We start from the raw sequence: 20,587 nt of genomic DNA on the forward strand, positions 1-20,587 counted from the left end.
GCCATGCCACACACACACCACTCACACTTAATCAACCTGCACATGTGCATATGCAGATTCCACATACAAGAGGTACACAAGCAGAAATGTTCACAATTTACAAGCAGGGTCTCTAAAACGGCAAGCTCTACAAAGTTATCAGTGCTTCTTTACCCTTAGCTGAATCTGCCTAGAGTATGTATATATATATGTGTGTGTGTAAAAAACATTAGCAGACGAATGATGAACAGAGTCCAAATGTCTAAAATCGAACACTGACAAGATTAAAGTTGTGATCTTTGGGGAAAGCTCCTCCCTATGTGACTCTACCTGGTGGGTGAAAGAGCTAGGGCTTACTCAACACCCCATCTACTCCTCCCAAACCATGCCAGGAACCTCAGGATTGCCACTGACTGTAAACGTGACAACACAGTCCAAGTCATTGCCATCACTGACTCATGCTTCCAAAACCTGAAGATGCTAAGGAAGATTTTTAAATGGCTCCAAGTCATCCCCCGGAAAACCATCATCCATTCTCTTGTCACCAGCAAACTAGACCACAAGAACACCATCTAAGCTGGAAACAACAAGCACCTCATCAGGAGGCTGAAGAACATCCAGAACTTGGAGGCCAGAATTACTCTCAACCTTAAAGAAATAAGTGTTGGGAAAATTGCAAGGAATAGCCAGTCCTCCTAGTGTGAAGATGTCAAGTCTTGAGTGCAGTAACAGGAGCCTCCTTAACCTTGCACTACTATTACAATCTTTTTGGTATCCAGGTGCTTGTGTGGAAGTCTGGCCTGCTGGACATTTTTGAAGGTTGAGACTGAAGACATCGGCCCTGCCTCTCCAATAACTCTCTATATTCTCTATATGCCTGTTAGGAAGAAGATATGATGTCAATTTAGGGCTTGTAGGTTACATCCAGAATTGACAAAAATTGGGCCCGCATTGGCCCACCCGGACGCCCATCCAGATAAAATGTCCTGGAACCTGCCTGGTGTGATTACTATGTGCATATATTATTTTAATACTATGCGCTACCCCACTGGATATTTACCAACCTATAATTCAACACTGTTTGGCATCATTGTTTCAATATGCCGAAAATGGGTAATACATTTAAAGTTGCTCGAAACAGAGTGACTCAAAGTAGACCTTTCGCGAGGCCCGTCAAATCCTGAAGATGCCACTGATCACTTACTCAGTTTCTTTGCCCAGATGAATCTACCATATATTGGTTTACAAAAACATACCTTGACATGCAATGCTCGTTTAGTGATCACTACAGGTAGGAGGGCGTCCCGTGAGGCGCTTGACGGGAAAACACACCTAAAACATCTGTACCTCGAACCTGCACTCACAGCTTTCAGTTCAGCTCGTGTGTACAGGACGCAGCCCAGACCTGCCCCAATGTTCATGGACACAGAAGTAGGACTAGTTAACGTGAATGTGGTGGCCATCTTGCAAAGTCAGACTGGGCGTTGCACTTCAAGACAAGACATGAGCCTTTTTTGTGCGGTCTTTGTACTAATCAAAGCTGAGGCTTTTAGTCTGCAAACGCACCTTCTATATTTCAGAAAAAAATCAGCGATTGGAATTTTCTTTTTTTGAAAAAGCAATAAAATAGGTTGTGACAGAGTCGTTTTCGATAAGTAAGCACGGCCTAACGCGCATTTGACCTTTTTCTATGGCTTGAATAGCAGAAAACTATATAATTGTAGAGTTCTTTAAATAATACTTAGTCCTTTATGCGTTAAAGTTTTATTGGGGTGTTACTGCTGAAGTAGTTACTAAAAATATTACCAATTGACTTCTTGTGTTTATATAAGCTGAATAGGATGCTTATATTTGGCCTATATGTATAACCTGTTACAGTCGTTATGCTGGTTATTTCTTCTTTTAGCCTTCTTTTCGGAGAGACTAGTGCTCGTGCTTCCACGCAGGATCTAGCTTCAGTGCCGGCGGATTTAAGGTGGCCAACATGGCAGGTGACAGCGGGACAGTATGGGTGGCTATAGAGATGTTGCAGGACGGTAAGTGCAGGGGGCTTTAGCTGCGGTAACTTCTGAGCTTTTACTTTTATGTGTACACTCACTTGACAGTTCCGGGTAAGGGCTTTTGGGAACAGGACGCCAGGGACTTGCACTGAGATGTGCTGATTACCAGGAAGAACTTGGAGCTGTCACAACATTAGAAAAACACACTGGAGACTCCCATAGATACACACAGATTTCTCGACAAGTACCTTATTTTAACATTCACTTTCCCCTTTTTGGTAAGATGCAGCCTTCCCAACACTTGGCCCTACGGAACTTTAAATGTCTTATTTCTTATTGTAATGTTTTCACCTTCCTTAAACTCAACTACTGCTACTTCATCAGCCCATTATTAACAATTAAAATACACATTCCTCAGCATCTTCCTTGCATTACAGACTTCACTTCATGACTGTCCCTCATATGAACTCTTAGCACTTACACACACAGAGCATGTTGTGATGGCAGTCGAGTTAAGGGTAAATTGTTGCACTAACATTAATGAGTTAAAAGAATGTTAATATAAAGTACCTTTTAAGTTTGTTGTACGAAGACCAATTGTTTTCTTTATCCATGGCATGTTATTCTAAGTGTAAAAGAAATAAAGTATGTTATTAATGTGTAGTTCTCATTATATAGCGCAGACGTAGCTGACAAGCAATAGAGCGCTCAACGTAGCTAAAGCCCAAGGAGCAATATCATTGTTTACAAAATAGACAACAGATACTTTTTTGGATCTTGGAGTAATTTGGCGGGGCAGTGCTCCTTTAAAAGATTTGGCTTCTGTTTCTTCCTGAATTGGAGAATGGTAGGGGCAGTGATGATCTCAGTGAGAATATTGTTTCAGATCCTTGGTGCGTAAATGGAGAAAGTCTGCCGTCTGTTATTTTTCCTTCTTGCACCTATTTGTCTCTGATCTGGCGAATTCCTGGCTTTTGATGTCGTGCTGTCCACCACAGTCCGTTAGTTCCATGGCTAGATATGGCGCAGCATTGTATGTGATGACATTTTAGGCGATGTAGATGGTATTGAACATAATACTGAACTGGAACTAAAGACACTGTCTTTCCTTTATCGTTGGAGTGATGTTGTCGAACTTCTTCAAATCCTTGATAAGATGTGCCACAGTGTGTGTGGGATGTTTTCCAGCGGGGCGATAGTGGTGTCTGGCAAACTGTTGAGCTGTGCGCTGTCTCTTACCAGATGGGAGAAGGTCAGGACCTGCCATTCTTAAGTCTACACCTGAAAGATAATTTCACTTAATTCAGGAAGGAGAGCTAGTACAATGCTGTCTTGGTTTTCCGCTATGTTTTTTTTTTTAATGGGATGTCTGTGGGTCAACACATCCAGCTTCATGTTAAACAGCCAGGATTAAATCTGTATTTCTTTGGAGCTGTTGGCAAACAGAAGGATTTCTCTGTTTGTCAGGTTGAGCTCTGGATAAGGGCTTCACATATAATTCTTGATTTGTTTAAGGGATGATTTGAGCCTCTGAGTGCTGTAGTTCGATGAGACTTTATGGTAGATGTATGAAAGTACCCTCTTTCTGGCATGGTTACCCCCCACTTTTTGCCTGTTGCCAGTATGTTGTGACTGTGTTCGATCCCTTTACATTTGGTTGCTTGGACCACACACACTCCATATTTGGTATATTGGTGCCCCCTTGTAAGTCCCTATTAAATGGTACTGAAGTACCCAGGGCATTGGGGCACCAGGGGTACCCCCATGGGCTGCAGCATGTATTAAGCCACCCATGGGGAGCCCAGGCAATGTGTATCTGCAGGCCTGCCACTGCAGCCTGCAGGAAAGGGTGCATGCACTCTTTTCACGATAGGTCACTGCACAATGTCACCCTAGGTCACCCCTATGGTAGGCCCTCCTAGCCCAGAGGGCAAGGTGCAGGTACCTGTGTGAGGGCACCTCTGCATGAGCAGAGGTGCCCCCACGAACTCTAGCTCCATTTTCATGGACTTCGTGAGTGCGGGGACGCTATTTTACGCGTGTACTGAACATAGGACACTACCTATTTCCAGCTACATAATGGTAACTCTAAACCTAGGCATGTTTGGTATCAAACATGTCTGAATAATACCCCAATACTGGTGCCAGTATTGGAAGTATTAATCCTTGCACTCTGGGGGGGGCTACTTAGAGGACCCCAGCATTGCTCCTACCAGCTTTTTGGGATTTTCCAGGCAGCCCAAGCTGCTGCCATCCCTCAGACAGGTTTCTGCCTTCAGCTGCTTGCTCAGCTCAGCTCAAGCCAAGGAAGGCAGAACAAAGGATTTCCTTTGGGAGAGGGGGGTAACACCCTCTCCCTTTGAAAATAGGTGTTACATGGCTTGGGAGGGGTAGCCTCCCCAGGCCACTGGTATGCTTTGAAGGGCACATTTGGTGTCTCCTTGCATAAACCAGTCTGCATTGGTTCAGGGACCTCCAGACCCTGCTCTGGTTCAAAACTGGACGATGGAAAGGGGAGTGACCACTCCTATGTCCATCACCACCCCAGGGGTGGTGCCCAGAGCTCCTCCAGAGGGACCCTTGATTCTGCCATCTTGAATCCAAGGTGGGTAGAGGCGTCTGGAAGCATCCGAGTGACCAGGTCAGGCAGGTGACGTCGGAGCCATAGGTGACCAATCCCCCTTCCAGGGCTATTTAGGGTCTCCCTCTTGGGTGGGTCCTCAGATTCGGCTTGTAAGATTCCAGCAGGACTCCTCTGCAACCTCTACGTCAACTTCTGGCCACTGGAACTGCGACTGGACCCTCCAGGAACCAACAATCTTCGTCCATGACGAAGACTCTGCTTGCAACATTGTTTCCACGGCTCCTTCCAGCTTCTGCAACATTTCCCCAGCTGTGCATCCTCTGAGGGTGGCAAGTCTCCAGTCTGCACAAGAAAGAAGAAGGAATTCCCCTTGTAGTGAAGGAGTCACTCCCCTGCATCCTCTGACACTTATTGCAATGACAACCAGCTGCGTGGATCTCCTCTCATCTTGACCTGCGTGGATCCTGCATTACGGTTGGTGGTCTGGAGTGGTCCCCTTGGTCCTCTCTGTCAGCTGTCCAACTTTGGTGAAGTTATGCCCTTGCCTTCCCACTCAGGTCAATACCCCGTGCACTGCCTCTCTTGCAGCTACAAAGGCGTTTTGGCATCTCATCCAAGGGATCTTCAGGCTCTGCGTAGCCCCAGCACTCTTCCCTGCGACGCACAGCTGTGTGTGTGCTTCTTCTTTGGCGTGGGACCCTTTTTCGGTTGTGCAGAGTGGGATCTTCTGTGACTCCTGGGTCCTCTTCCAGTGGGTATCCTGTAGGGTCTGCCTTTTCTTCTGTGGACTCTCTGCATCGCTGAGGGTCACCTGGGACTCCCCTCCATGGGTTGAGTCCCCCTGGACCTTGCTGGTCCCCGGCAGCTCCACTTTTCGTCTACTGTGACTCTTGCCTTTGCCACGGCTTGTTGGTGGCTTTTCCACTCCACAGACAGACTGCAATCTTCCTTCCAGTGTGGGACATCGACTACATCCTCCAGGAACTCTTCACCGTCTCCAAGGTTGCATTGCTGACCGTCTTTGTCCCCAACTCCTGCGACCACAGACAGGTGGGTAGTGGCTTCTGCCACCAGCAGACACACCTGTGACTTCTGGACTTGGTCCCCTTCTTTTTTAGGTCTTCCTCTTCGGGAATCCACCGCTGGGTTCTTGCAGTCTTGCCTGGGTGTTGCATTATCTTCATTTTCAGTAACTTACTCCTTTCTTCTTGGTCGCTGGGGAGCACTGTGGTACTTACCTTTGGGGTTTCCTATTTCCTCCAGCTCTCCTCTACAGATTCCACGTACCTAGGTGGGGGTCCTCATTCGCATTCCATTTATTTTAGTATATGGTTTAGGTTCTCCCAAGGGTCACTATTGCTATTGTACTGTTTTCTATTGCTATTTTTGTCTATTTCTGATTACTAGTGTACATATTTAGTGTGTTTACTTACCTTCTGTTGGGGGTAATTGCCTATCTAATTAAAAAAAGTACCTTTATTTTGTAGCACTTAGTGTTTTCTTTCATGTGTGTAAGTGCTGGGTGACTACAGTGGTATTGCATGAGCTTCGCATGTCTCCTAGATAAGCCTTGGCTGCTCATTCACAGCTACCTCTAGAGAGCCTGGCTTCTTGACACTGCCTAAACTTCACTAATAGGGGAACCCTGGACTTGGTATAAGTTTTAAGTACCGTAGGTACCCACCACACACCAGGCCAGCTTCCTACACTAGAGTCCTGTATCGTCGACATATTGATGGATCTTAGTGTGTTGTTGTTGGTGATTATGAATCCCAGGAGTTCCATGTACATGCTTAAGAAAACAAAACTTTGCAATAGTCAAGATGAAGTTTCTGGAATCTTGGTGTTTTTGTCTGCATAAGCTCTAGTGGCTGTTGGTGAGATAGGAGATGAATCAATGCAGGCCTTTCTCAGAATAGCCCAGGCATGTTACGGGGATGTCGATCCGTGTTTGATAGTAGGCTGTCAAAGGTTGCAGAAAGGCCTAGAAAGATCAGGAGACTAGGGTTGTTAATATTTTTGAGAAAGAGTGTGTTGACAGCTACTTGAAGTGTAGTTTTCTTCATATTGCAGCATGGTAAGTCTCCTAGAAGGATTTCCTGCTGTCGTCTTCCTGTAGGTGGTTTGAAACAGTTTTTTATACTGACTTATCCTATGTAGGGCAGTTGGGTATCAGGACAGAAGTTGTTGGGATATTCTATGTCCAGGATTGGTTCCTTCATGACGGAACTGGTCGGTGCTGCCTTTAGGGCTTCAAAGAAGCTTACTTGGCTAAGGCAGGCATTGATGATATTGAGGGGTTGTATGAGGGATTCTTCTCAAAGAGGTTTATAGATGAAAGAGCGTAGATTGTATTCTTCATTGGAGGTGGCCTTGAAAGAGTTCAGGAAGTTGGAGAGTTCAACATTTGAGATGAGATTAAAGGCAGTTCACTGGACAGTGGAGCTATGAGGGAAAGATTGTTACGTGGCTGTGTTATTTTTGTTGTTGATGTGAGATCCGATTTTGTTCTTCTTCTGTGCAAAGAAGTGTTTGGGGGCTTTGCATCTGTTAACTGATGGAGGGATAGAAGTGTCTTGGGTGGATTGATACGGTTTTGTCAGTCTTAAAAGGTGCTTTGCTTCCATTAGTCACAGTTACGACTTTATATTGATATACCTACAGAAAAACAGAATACCAAGCATTTTGTGTTATTTTAATACAGAAACAAACCCCTCTCAATGCACACAATTGTGATGTTGGAATGAGGTCAGTATAACATAATCACTTTCTGATGTGACAGTGTTGTGCTTGTTTATGCCACCACCTGATAGCAACATGTTTTAACTTAGTTATATGCTCTGTGTCATCCTCCTGAATGGGATATATATATATATATATATATATATATATATATATATATATATATATATATATATATATATATATATAAACAATTACTCGCACTCTCATCTTCAACTTGCTCCAAACAAAGCCTCATAATTTCCAGATCTACAGATCAAACATGTCCTTGCTATTTGTTTCATTATGATGCTGTGATGGGCAAAAAAATAAAAGGTTTAACTCAGTGGTTCAGTTGACTTCAGTGGATCCCACTTTATCTTTACTGGAAACCAGGGACCCCCAGTGAATCATTACTGTAGTCCCAGGACACCTCCTGCCCACTGAGTCATTACTGAAAGCCAGGGACGTCAATAATTTGAACTGCAAAATAATGCACAAAATATACAGAAACAAAGCATTAATCAAACACATACACAAATGATAACACACTTTATTTAATTTGCAAACGAATATAAATAAAAAAAATAACAATTGTAATAGGATGGTTGGAGCTCTTCTAAATTCAGTTGAACCACACATCATTCATAATGTATTCTGTTTGATGCACCTGCACTGCTCGCACACAATCTGAGGATACTAATTTAATTGTTAGCCTCCAATTTCGAATTCCTTGACATTTACAGTACGTTTTAAAATTTTCATTTGTACATTTAGCCACTTTAGTTATACACTTTATTAATCTGTTAATATTAATGAATTGTCTAAGCAGTCGTGGTCCTCGTGAGGAGTCTTTGCAGACCCCTAGGGGTGCCCAGACTACAGGTTGGAAACCATTGGTTTTACTTATTTAGGGCAGGGGTAAGTGGTAGAAGATATATGTTTACATTTCATTGAAGACAGCTGGTGCATGGCAGAAATTTTCTTTCTGGCAGTCACTTTGCCTCGGAGGCCAGGGTTGTTAATGGCAGGAGTGCACACCCCTTAGTTCTGGTTGTTGTGTCCTACTTCTAAACTGTAGCAACACTGCAGTTTATGGATAAAGTTTAGGTACATCGGAAGTTGGACTTTAACCATTGCAGAGGTGCGCAGAACAGAGATGATTGTCTTCAGGCCCCAGCCCACAATGGATGGTCCTCAAAGGCAAGAAACTCAGGAGCAGTGCCAAAGTTGCAAACTCCAGGGGCCTGTAGCATAAAGCCAGTCAGGCATAGCAATGCTCGACTAGAACCTATAAACTGGTGAACCAGGGCCAGTAACAAAAGAATAGCTAATTACGATAGAGAATGCTGACATTGAAAGCATTCTGCAAACATCAGACAACGTGCATATGGCATCTCCCCTGTTGTGACTATGCTTTTGTGCCATAGATGATGGAAGCTAAAAAGGTGGTGCGTGACTGAAGCAATGCTTACTGCTTAAGACATTGTTCTTTACCTGCACCCAAAGTTCCAGCCCCAGTTTCCAATGGCAGGTCTTCAGAGGCATATCTACCAAAGGCTTATGTGAAGGATGAAAGATAGATGGCATGGTGAAATTAGATCAGATAGAGCCGACAAACTGTTTTACTCCCTGGTGTTACGGGTAGCACTCGCTTCCTTGTCTCTGTAACTGCAAATCTTCTAGGAGTGTGATTTAGTATTCAAATCAGATTATCAAGTGATTCACCTTCATCAGTCAATCATTGCCGATGCAGTACATTCTAAAAGACTGTTCTCTACTTTGTGGTAGCTTCTCAAGACCTCTTTGCATCAGAGATGATTGTTTTCTCCCAAAGGTTTACTGAGGGTACCATTTCTGTAAGCCCCAGGATGACTTGAGTTGTCCACTCTCTGCCAAGGTGTCTGCCTTATGCCATCTCCACAATCGTCTAGATTTGCAGGGTCGGGTTGATGTCCTAGTGGAATAGCAGAAGTAATTTTGGCAGTATTTAGAATTATGACTGGATCTATGCCATTACTTTGGGGTGCAGGTTATCCCATTTACTCATAAGACATAGACTGTATTTGCTTGTGTGTTACTGAGAGCTCAGATTTGTTTCTGCTCAGGTCTTCAATCTCTTGGGATCACAACATGTGACTCCAAGAGCACGTCCTGTAGAGCACCCCTGATGTCACCGTTCAGCCAGCTAAAGCTAGAGCAGGGATATACAATGAGACCTATATAACACATTCACCCTAAACTGAAAGACAAAGGATGCAATTACAGGATTTCCAGCACCCATGGAGTCAGGAGGATTTGTGTTTGAATCTGATAGCGTCTAGCCTATTGAGGTTTTAAATCTGCAGGTTGTTGGTTAAATGTGCCATTCCTTCATGGGATTTGTCTTCGGATTTCTATTCATTTCAAACTGATACATATTCTTCTTGTTGACAGGCTCATGAACTACAGAAATCAGCAAGTCCTGTAAAACAATATACTTTCCCATTTTGTGTCATCCAGTGAGGTAGCATAGTACGGCAATGTTATCTTTATATCATAAATCTAACTATAGCACACTTTGTATGGACAGATTCTGGTTACATCTTGTTTTCCTCTCTCTTTTTTTTTTTTCTGAGAACTAGCCTTATGACTTTCTTCACTGAGGTAACATATTTACTCTAAATGCATTCAGTTGAAATAACAAAATGTTACTGTATATAAACCCAGAGTATACTTGTGGTCTAAGAGCCTGACCACAGTCTTACTTTTCTACACTTGGCCACGTTATTTAACCTTGGCCGAACCTCTTCATCTCATTGTGTGCTGAAAATATGACCATTTATCAAAAACTAGCGGTAATGGAGCATTTACGGTTCACAAGTAGATTAACTCTGAAAAGTCGTAGTCAAAACATTATGATGTGTGTTGAATCTTAAAAATATTGACATGTTTCAAACACAAATGCTTGATAGCTGCCGAACAGAAATCAATTGTTAGAAAATGCCTCTCTTTTTTGCGTTGCCACCCCCATTTTTGCTCACTAGTATTCCTAGTTTTTGCACTCAGACCCCTGTGGTGCACCCGACCAGTGTATGTGATCCGAGCCCTAAAAACATGGCAAAATAGGAATTCTCAATTGGCATATTTACTTTTCGTAAAAGGCTATATCTGGGGTCTCCAACCTCCTCAGAGCTAATGTCTAATGAATAGCATACTAAGCTATTAATATTAGTGTGGTAATAGTGACCACGTCAGATAAGATTCAATAAGTGGCCACCACCATTCAAAATTGCCAACAGTGATCACCTCACTTCATAATAAACGGTTTCCAGCAGTTATGATAACATTGATTTATCAAATTAGAATGCCTCAACATGGTTAATAAATGCCAGTTGTAGCTGCATGACATTGGCACTAAGGTAACATTAGTAATATGTCTCAACAATGCATTGTGACTTATGCCTCAAATATCAATTTTAAATATATTTTGGAAATCCAACAATTTTTCCCCAAACATCATCTTATGTTTTCTGAAAAAACACATATTTCCATCTTCAATACACTCTTTACAATTCTGGGATACATAAAGTAATTCAGCCAAGCAAAAGTTTCTAACTTTTTAGACTGGAATGCTCACAGGAGAGCTGCATTCAGGTTGCTGGAAAGCTACCAGTAGCTTATGAAATACTCGCTGGAGAAGTGTGGGCGATAGCAAGTCAAGAAATACACCAGTGGCATGGAATTTAAATGTCACCAATGGACTAAAGCTCCTATTGTGCAATCCTCTAGGCTAACAAGGAAAACATGGCTTCAGGCCTACATGTATGATCTGGCTGCTGCAGCACTTAAACCTTCTGGTGCACCTGTAAAAATAACCCTTTTTGACAGGAAGGATCTCTACTTCTAAATATTAACTAAGTCGCCCGAATGTAAGCCTTGTAGCTCACAATGTAGGGTGTTAGTATTTAAAAGTGGCACGTGTGAGAATTTAATGTTGGGATGTGTTTGCAGTCACAAACCCCCAATGGGAGTTTTCATTGTATTGGGCAGTAGCTCTTTCTATGAGATGAACTAAAGAACAATTGAAATACTCTTTGTTAATTTTGGTTCGGAATAAGTTACAGACTTCATTTAACCTCTGTTTTGAAATATTTATTAAAAATCCAGTTTACCGTTGAAGTTGTATTATAGATAAATATACAGGAAATGTACATTTTTAAAAGTTAGACTTTCCTTCTCTGATGCTACATTGGGCTAATTGGCATTAGCCTGCCTTCCTGCAGGTGCCTTCCCTGTCAATGTTTTGCCTTTGATGCAGTATGAAAACTGATCCCATAGCACAAACCATGCCTTTGGCATTTGGCTGAAAGCCCTAAATGTGAGATATGCAATTCATCGGCTAGCAGGATTGACAGTTGAGCAAGTTTCAGGAACTTCAATAACTTGAATGAGTCCAGGGTGAATCCTGCACATTAATAGGTAATAATAAAGTGAAACCTGAGGTAAAGGGGTCCTTTGACCCCCCCCTAGTCCAATTATAGCCGACCTGGCTCCATTCTGGTGGGAGAGCCAGCTGGTCCCAGAAACAGTTTGGTATGGTTGGGGGCAGGGGGATGCTAATATCCCTAGGCATTCACCTGACTAGACCGTCCACCTTCTCCAGGGGCAGAAGAGTTCTGCCACGATGGATTTCACTAAGAATAATGTACTGTGGGATAGTTTGCGGTAAGGCAAACAGGATGTGCTGAAAAAGGGGGAAGGTTTACCATTGGAAACTTCTTATCCATTGAGTAAGTAGTGTCTGTAAGTTTTGCCCACCCACTGGCTAGTGTTTTCCACAAAAGTCCCACTTCACCCCAGCTCCTTAGAACACATCTGAACCTGTGGAAGACCAAGAGCACTGGATCTGCTGTCTGTGAACTGTATGGAGGGGTGCAGGGCTCCATCTGATCCTATAAGAATCCTTGACTAAGAACTGGTCTCCCAGGGGTCAGTTGCCTGACCTCCTGTGGTACTACAGGAACATCAAAAGCTGAAAAAGGCCCTTTTCTTGGAGTGACCAGTTGCAGGCTGTCTCTAGTGAAGCGAGTCCTGGCCCCTGAGTGCTGTCAATAAGGCCCTGGAGGCTGTTGAAGTGACCAAGAGGAGCCCCAGAAAGTTGTAAAAAGTGAGACCTTGGGTTCTTCAGCTGGATCTCGCAGCTATTGTATTTGATTTTGAGAGGACTTTGTTGAGTACAGCTTCCTTGCCTGCCCGCTGAAGGATTTTGACCTCAAGAAAAGGACCAGAATGTAAGAAAAATGTGACTAGGACGACCTGTGATTTGGTGTATCTAACTACAGCTTCATTTTGATTGAACTGAAATCACACATTGGTCCCATTCAACCACGAACAGTAACTTTTATTTTGATTGGCGCTTTACTTTTTGTTGTTGTTGTGCTTTTTGTACTAAAATGTAAAAAAATATTATCTCTGGTTACCCTGATTGGATTTTAATTATTTTGTTGTTTTTCTTCCTACATTAGTCTAGTTTAGAAATTGGTTGTGGGATTTAAGTGTGTTGCATTTTGACTGATTCGTTTTTGTGGCTCTTCTAAATACCCACTTCGCCAAGTTCAGCCCGTTTGCTTTGTACCATATCTATCAGGGGTTGAATCCAGGTTTAAGTTATTAAAATGCGTGTTTGATCTGACAGGATTTGGGGCTTACTATTACTTGGGAAAAACTTGCATTCTCCTCAATTAATAACGCATTTCCTTATAAGTTGTCTTTACAAAATATTCAATAATTTAGCTAAACTTATCAAGATGACCATTTATTTGGATACATTTAATTTCAAAAGCAACCAGTCATTGATGTTGTATTCATTTCTTTCGGACTATTTATTACTGACAATCTGTGCTTTTTATAAATTGATATTTTTCAACGAATGAAGCGGGCTCCTTCAGATAGTGCTGTAGAATTCAAGAAAAAATAATTTATTGCTGTTAATAGTGTATTTTCAAAGCAACAAGCTGCTTTAAAATGCATTGGTTTTGGAAATGGCCCTTTTTGCAGGGTTATCCCCAAACCTTTCGCCGCCTTCCTCCTATTTTTTCTGAATTGTTTTTGCTGGTTTATTGTCTCGGTGCACTTTACCACTGCGGATCAGTGCTAAAGGCAAGTGCTCCATATGTATATTGAATTGGTGATTGGTTTATCCACGGTTGGCATATTTGATTTACTAACAAATCCCTAGTACAGTCCACTATGTGTGCGCAGGGCCTGTAAATCAAATGCTACTAGTGAGCCTGCAGCACTGATTGTGCCACCCACATGAGTAGCCATGTAAACATGTTTCAGACCTGCCACTGTAGTGCCTGTGTGTGCAGTTTTCAATTGTCAATTTGACCTGGCAAGGCCCAAACCTTCCCTTTTGCTGCATGTAAGTCACCCCTAGGGTAGTCCCTCAGTAGTGTATGTTAGAGGTAGGACATGTACTGATGTGTTTACACATCCTGACTGTGAAATACTGCCAAATATGTTTTTCACTGTTCCAAGGCCTATCTATCTCATAGGTTAACATGGGGACTGCTAAATAACTTTTAAGTGAAGTTTCTCATTGGGAGCAGATGGAGATGTGGAGTTTGTGGTCTCTGGACTCACAATTTAATACACCTTTTGGCAAAGTTGGTTTTTAGATTGCCAATTTGAAAATGCCACTTTTAGAAAGTGGGCATTTTCTTGCTTAAAACATTCTGTGCTGCTGCCTACTTGTGTATTCCACGTCTGGGTCAGACTGACAGTTGGGCTGTTGTGAATTACATTTAGACAGTGACACAAAATTTGCAGGGGATTTAGCTTGCATATCCTGATGAGCTTCCTGGGCTAGAGTGGAGAGTGAGGAGCTGACACTTACTCCTGAAAGGGCTGTGCCTGTCCTCACACAATGCAATCTCTGGACCCCTGGAGTGTGTCTGGGGCCAGGCCTTGGAAAGGAAGGATCTTGTGAACAACAGAGACTTTCCTTTGAGGTTTGCCTACTTCAAATGCAGAAAGGAATATAAGTAGTGGACCCCAAACCCTGGATTTTAGAACACTTCTGGATCAAGAGGAGCCTCTGCCAAGGAGGAGAACTGAAGAGCTGGAGGAGGAGTACAGACCCTTTGTTGTGTGTGCTGTGCTTTGGGTTGGCCTGCAATTGCTGCTTCTGCCTTAAAGAGGGCAAAGACTGGACTTTGCTGGGTATCCTGCTTGTGAAGTTTCTCCAAGGGCTTGGAGTAGAGCTTGCCTCCTGTTGGAAGTCTCAGGGATATCAAAGAAGTCAGCTTCATTTGCCTACACCACTGGGAACTGTGTGGTTTGTGCTGCAACAGAAGAAAAATCACTGCGATGCCGTCAATGACGCCGCTTACTGCACCGTGACCGGACGACGCCACACGGAGCCATGCCCCACGCCGCACCACAACCAACGGTTCACCGACGCCGCTACCTGATGCCATCACCGAACCGCGGCTTGGACCGTGACCTGTGGGTCTGACATTCCACATTGCCTTGCTCACACTGCGACCTTAGCATCCCGACAATACCGCTCCACGCTAACACCGAAGCTGCTGCCTACAGCGTGGCCTGAGGAACCCACATGTGAGGTACACAACGCACCACAGCCCTGATCCACTGACGCCAGTGCCATCGACTCCAGTGTCCTCAACAGACGCCCCTGTCTGCACTGCTACCCGTTGGTGCCGCACGGAGACTGCCCCTTGCCGCACCGCTGCCTTGGGCGCTTCATGAATGATGATGAGGCTGCCAGCACTGGAACCTGGAGACATCTCATGTTGCTCCGCCCTGCTTCACCCCACAGCCCTGGTCTCACCGACGCCGCAGGATGGCGCCACCGAGCCGCTGCCTGCACCGTGACCTGTGGGAACCACATGTCGAATCGTCCTGCTTCGCACCGCAGCCCCAACACCATTCACGCTAGCGCTTTTGACTGTCATCAGCCCGGTGTTTGATCTGCAACTCGTGTGACTTCAAGGACCCGACGACCCCCGCACCGACCGCCGGAACCATCACCAGCGACCTCGCACTCCAGATCTCATTGTGAGGATCACGATGTCCTACATTTCCAAGATAAAGTTTGCAGGTCTTCCCATAGACGCTGCTTCCGGCCTGACCTGTTGTATTTGTTGTTCACAACGCCGTGCTAGCCCTAGGCGGAGCTATCGACTTCAAGGAACTGTATTTTTACATTAATTCTTGCAAAATTCATATCTTTATTGTAAGTTGGATTTTTCTCATTTTGGTGTTGTTTTACACAGACAAATACTGGCTATTTTTCTAAAACTGGTGTGGCGTCCTTTTGCATTGTTTTCACTGTATGGCTGTGTGTTATGTGAAAATGCTTCACACATTGCTTCTGATATAAGCCTGACTGCTCGTGCCAAGCTACCAAGGGGGTGAGCAAGGGTTATTTGAACTGGGTATCTCCCTTATCCTGACTAGAGTGAGGGTCCCTACTGGGACAGGGTGCAAACTGACTGCCAACTACAGACCCCATTTCTAACAATTGGTAAGAACACACACGTTACAAATCAGGCATTAAAGTTAGTTTTTGCACAAGGGCCAAGAATAACACAGGCATGCATGATTTTTTTTTTTTTGGGGTCTTTTCCCTTTTCACAGACATAGTCGGAGACATTGGATTTTAGAACCTGAAATTGATTTGGAGATAGGAAGTTGTAGAAGATTGTATGTATCATAATTTAATCAATGAGCAAATTGTTGTATTCTGCAAATAGTTGACATTTTTACTTTTGTAGCTCTGTCCGCAAGGGACGTTAAGCTTGAAGCAATCACCTTTGTTTCCTTGTAGCATTCACCTTAACATTAAAGACTTCTTCTTATTGAATCATACATGGTTTTGAATAGCTTGTATATTTGGACACAGTATTTTGCATCAGACACCTCTTTGATGTCCACACACTGTGGCACTGTGTAGTGGTAGCAAGAGGTTTGTGTTGCATTAATATATTAGTGCTGGACTTAACTTGCATATTTACATGTAGCATAACAACGCAAAGTTATGCACAGTTATACGAAGTGCATCTCGTACTCAACAAATAACCCAAATGATTAGTTAGGGTAAAAAGTAATTTCAAAAATGTAATTTGGCTTTGATTTCCAGTCACTCACGTTCCAAGCACTGCAGCTCCCTTTAAGATTTGTAGCTCTGCACTAAAAAATTATCCAAACGGTCCGCTCGTCTAAAACCTCTATCTGAAATGTTACTTTATCGCCCATGGTAAAGTAACTGCTGTTCGCATTGAAAACACTGCCATTTTTATTCAGATTTGTAGTTCGCTCTCACAATTACCAGTGCTGCTCGAGTTAAAAAACCAAATTGTTCATTGCGTGTTAAAATTGCTCTCTGAAATTATGCAATGTTGTGTAATGTCATAATCTCTGTAAGTTTTGTTACACAAAATTACTAAAATTATGGCAATTACTCCAGTGTAATTTAAATTTTGACCAAACCTAAAATAAATGGAGATAAAGAATAAAAATCTCTAGAGCAATCCTTGCTAAAGCCGCCAACTATATGAACAGATACCCCCATCCTTCAGCATGGCAGGAGAATTGGGGATACAAGTTTGAAAGCAAAATAGTGATGCCTGATTATATACGAAAGCTTAAAAAAGCTTAGAAAATCCTTGGAAGCTGCTTAACACAAACTAAAGGCTATGAATATTAAACGTTGCTATTCTTAGCAAAGCTAGGTGTTAGATATGATTGACAAGCACACTTTTTTTTTCTTTCTTTTGTTCTTCAGCAGATCAGGATTTGGATTGGCTGGAGAAAGCAAACAGGCTGGCGAGAGCTCCTCAATTGACCAGCACCTTGAGCTCCAGCCAGGAAAGTTAGACAGACAGAATTCACTTCACAAAGTGCACATGGCTTAAGATTTCCACCACGCGATTTGAGAGTGGTGGTCAGAGATAATGACATGGTTGTACTTGGCCTGCAGGAAAGCTTGGTTGCCTTGTCTCTGCTGGGGAGGAACAGACCTACTGCTAGTGTTGATGATCTGCACACATAACCTTAAGAAACCATATCAATGGCCTGAACTCTCCTGGTAGATCTAGTCTTGAATGTACGTACTTGGACTGATACACATCCTTTACCTCAATCTGTGGCTTCAGTTGTGTAAGTTCAGAATGTAATGGTATTGAAGGGAATGATCAAAACTGTACTTGGAAGACAGGGAGAACTGGAGAATTGCATGGGAGTGGGGGGCTACTATAAGGTAGCTCTCTCTGCTAGTATTGGTAGGGAGGAATACAGTACTCCAAATTTGATTTAGGAAAGGTGGAGGGAATTTCAAGGGTCAGTCAGCTAGATCATGGGAAAGCTGTGTGGTGACCCCTCTGCGTTTCCAGACATTAGTATTGATGATATATTCTGTGTACAGTAGTTGACACTGGAATGTTCACCTGATACAGATCTGCAGTTTAGTTTTATTTAGGTGTTCATCTACCTAATGAGCATTGATTTGCGAGTTGGTACAAAGAGGGCTTAACTGGTGGGTGGGGTGGGGGGTCCGAAGTCGTCACTGTCTTAGAAGAAGCAGCCGGGTTAATGACACATGGTAGCAATGCACAGTCACTGATACATGGGAGTGGATGGGCAGGAAATGAGCATTCTACATTGTCAGGCATGTGGGGGGAAGCATAGTTGTATCTGTACTAAATAAACGTTTCATAGACTAAGTATTTCACATGGAATATCTGCAAGCCGAATAATTAAGTTAAAAGATACATATACAGGGTTCCATAAGTGTGGGGTGCTTAGAGAAGACACATCTCACAGACATAAAAGATTGGTAAATTGAGAAAAGATGGAGAGGACAAATGTTCCCACCTGCTTATTCAGGTGGGGGGAGGGGGTGTGGGGGGGTGTGTGTGTGTGTGTGTGTGTGTGTGTGCGTGTGTGTGTGTGTGCGTGTGTGTGTGTGTGTGTGTGTGTGTGTGTGTGTGTGTGTGTGTGTACGTGTAAGTGTACCCTTCCAGCACCAGTATTCTAGGGCTGAACCCAAAGGGAGCTATGTTCTGGTATATTGATTGCTGGATGGTGGAGAGATATGTTTGTTGGACATCTATGGGTCAAACCAGGACAACATAGCATTCTCCTGGTCCATATTAGATCTGGTTTTTCCTCCTTATTTAGGCTGGTGATTTTAACTCTATTTGGAACAAACTATGGAAATACATTCTCCAGAAACCCCACAAAACCAGCTATGTCTACTGCACTTATTGAAGTTAGGAATGTATTGGGATACATGGATATTTGAAGACAACTTCACCTAAATGCAATAGAATAAAAGATTTCCTAGCTGTTGTAACAGAAAGTTACAATTCTATTAAGGACACGGAGAAGAGAATTATACTTAACTTTCTCCACTTTAATAAATAGCCAATTTATAGAACATTTTGAAACAAAAACTACTGATCCCATGAAGCCTTGGGAGAAAGAACATCCAATGGCATGAAACGGAATTGAAAACAACCAGTCAGCTGGAATGTGTCCATCATATAGTCCATCATTATTGTCTTCATCTCCTCTTTCGTAGCGTAAGGAACACTGTGATGTGTTCTTAAACGTCTTGTTTAACCGTCTCAGATCCTAAGAAGAGGTCATAAATGAAAATTAGAGGAAAACTTAAACAATTACTGAAAATAAGGCCTGCAAGGAAAATCTGAGTTATAACCAGAGAATCAGATACATGGCATCCCTTACAATGGTGATGGACGCATCTGACCGAATCTTTCTGCATTAGTGGCTCAAACGGTCTAACGCAGAGGTCTTCAAACTAGGGGGCGGGCCCCCCTAGGGGTGCCTCAAGTGATGCCAGGGGGGGGCGACAGACACTGGAAAAAAAGCATAATGCAGATAACATGCCTTTGTTTTCAGCAGAAGCTTGTGCATTTTTATTTTTAGTGTGCTTATTGCATTTTTAAAAAGGTAACAGTACTTAACTGCAATGTTTAAATAGGTTTAGGCATATTTAAACATTTCGATTTTTATAAAACAATTGTGAAAAATTCTGAGGGGGTCCCAATGATTTTTATTTTTCAACTGGGGGGGCGCGGCATTAAAAAGTTTGGAAACCACTGGTCCAACTGAATATTTGCTATGTCAAAAAAAGTTCTGTTCATTACTAGAGACACAAATGTATCTTTATGATGCCTTGAGAAAGCCCTGGTGAATGCACCCCATAGGGTCCATTTCCTCCGGTTTAAGTTCCCACGTTTGTCGAACGAACAGGCATTTTGTACGGGAAGAATTCCAATTGGACCCTTTTGCATATTTCTATATGGTACATTGGTATTGATAACAAATCAAACCAACAGAAACATTTTACTTACTAGTAACGAGGCGGGATCACGGCTAGGAAATGTTTTATTCGATGTCCGGACCGGAGGCAAGGATTATGCAGTTCAAAGCTTATCCACTATGTGCTGAGCTGTATCAAGAGCTGATTCAAAATACAACCTTTTACAAGTAGAATCTGAAGGCAAGACTGTAGCATTCATGATATCCTCCAAGCAGGCACCTAAAGTGAATGCCCTTGAGGCCATGGCTCCACGAATGGAATGTGCACCAAATAAGGACAGATCAGTTCCAGCCTCTTGCATTACCCAACATACTTGGCGTACAGTGGTGGGGGAAGCAACTGCTTTGTGTGGCTTTCTGACTGCAATGAGAAGCTGACGTTCCCCAGGAGGTTGAAATTTCAAAGACATCTCTTCATATGCTTTAAGGCATTGTACCACGTACATCTTAGGGAAATCTGGGAAAGCAAGATACATTTTGTTCTCCTACTTACCATTAAAGAAATTCCAGATGCAGAAATGGTTCTACCGGCGATATCCAAGGCACTGACATCTGAAATTCTTATGCAGGATACAAGACATAGCAGCATAAATAATTTAGCTATAAGCTCTTTTCTGGACAAATATTGATTATGTTGTCAGGACATGATTACATTTAAAACATGATTAACCTCCCAAAGGGTAGAGGTGCGTGGTTCCAGAGGAAGGGAAAGTCTGATTCCTTGAAGAAGACTACACACAAGTGGGTGTTCTCCTAAAGGAGATCTATTCAACGGAGAATGTCCAGCAGAAATGACTGATCTGTAAGTATTGATTGAGCGGTAAGCTAGACCTTCAATAGCTAAACTGGGTAAGAAATTGATGATATGTACTACATCGGCATCCACAGGATCGAGATCCTGTCGCAAACACCAATGCGACCAGTGAGTCCATGCTGACTTGTATTGTTT

The 20,587-nt window shown here is 43.0% G+C and overlaps 2 protein-coding genes across 2 annotated transcripts in view; one reads left to right on the forward strand and one right to left on the reverse strand.

Moving 5' to 3' along the window:
* Positions 1-1,373, reverse strand: part of DUS4L (dihydrouridine synthase 4 like) — a 108,667-nt gene extending 107,294 nt beyond the window's left edge. Inside the window, exon 1 of the mRNA XM_069229837.1 lies at positions 1,236-1,373. The gene's annotated coding sequence lies outside the window, so the exon portion shown is untranslated. The remainder of the gene's footprint in view (positions 1-1,235) is intronic.
* Positions 1,374-1,488: 115 nt separating this feature from the next.
* Positions 1,489-20,587, forward strand: part of COG5 (component of oligomeric golgi complex 5) — a 1,306,288-nt gene continuing 1,287,189 nt past the window's right edge. Inside the window, exons 1-2 of the mRNA XM_069229832.1 lie at positions 1,489-1,634; positions 1,886-2,015. Coding sequence (XP_069085933.1) covers positions 1,964-2,015 — 52 coding nt within the window. The 5' untranslated portion in view covers positions 1,489-1,634; positions 1,886-1,963. The remainder of the gene's footprint in view (positions 1,635-1,885; positions 2,016-20,587) is intronic.

Source organism: Pleurodeles waltl, chromosome 4_1, assembly GCF_031143425.1.
Source record: "Pleurodeles waltl isolate 20211129_DDA chromosome 4_1, aPleWal1.hap1.20221129, whole genome shotgun sequence".
Lineage (NCBI taxonomy): Eukaryota > Metazoa > Chordata > Amphibia > Caudata > Salamandridae > Pleurodeles > Pleurodeles waltl.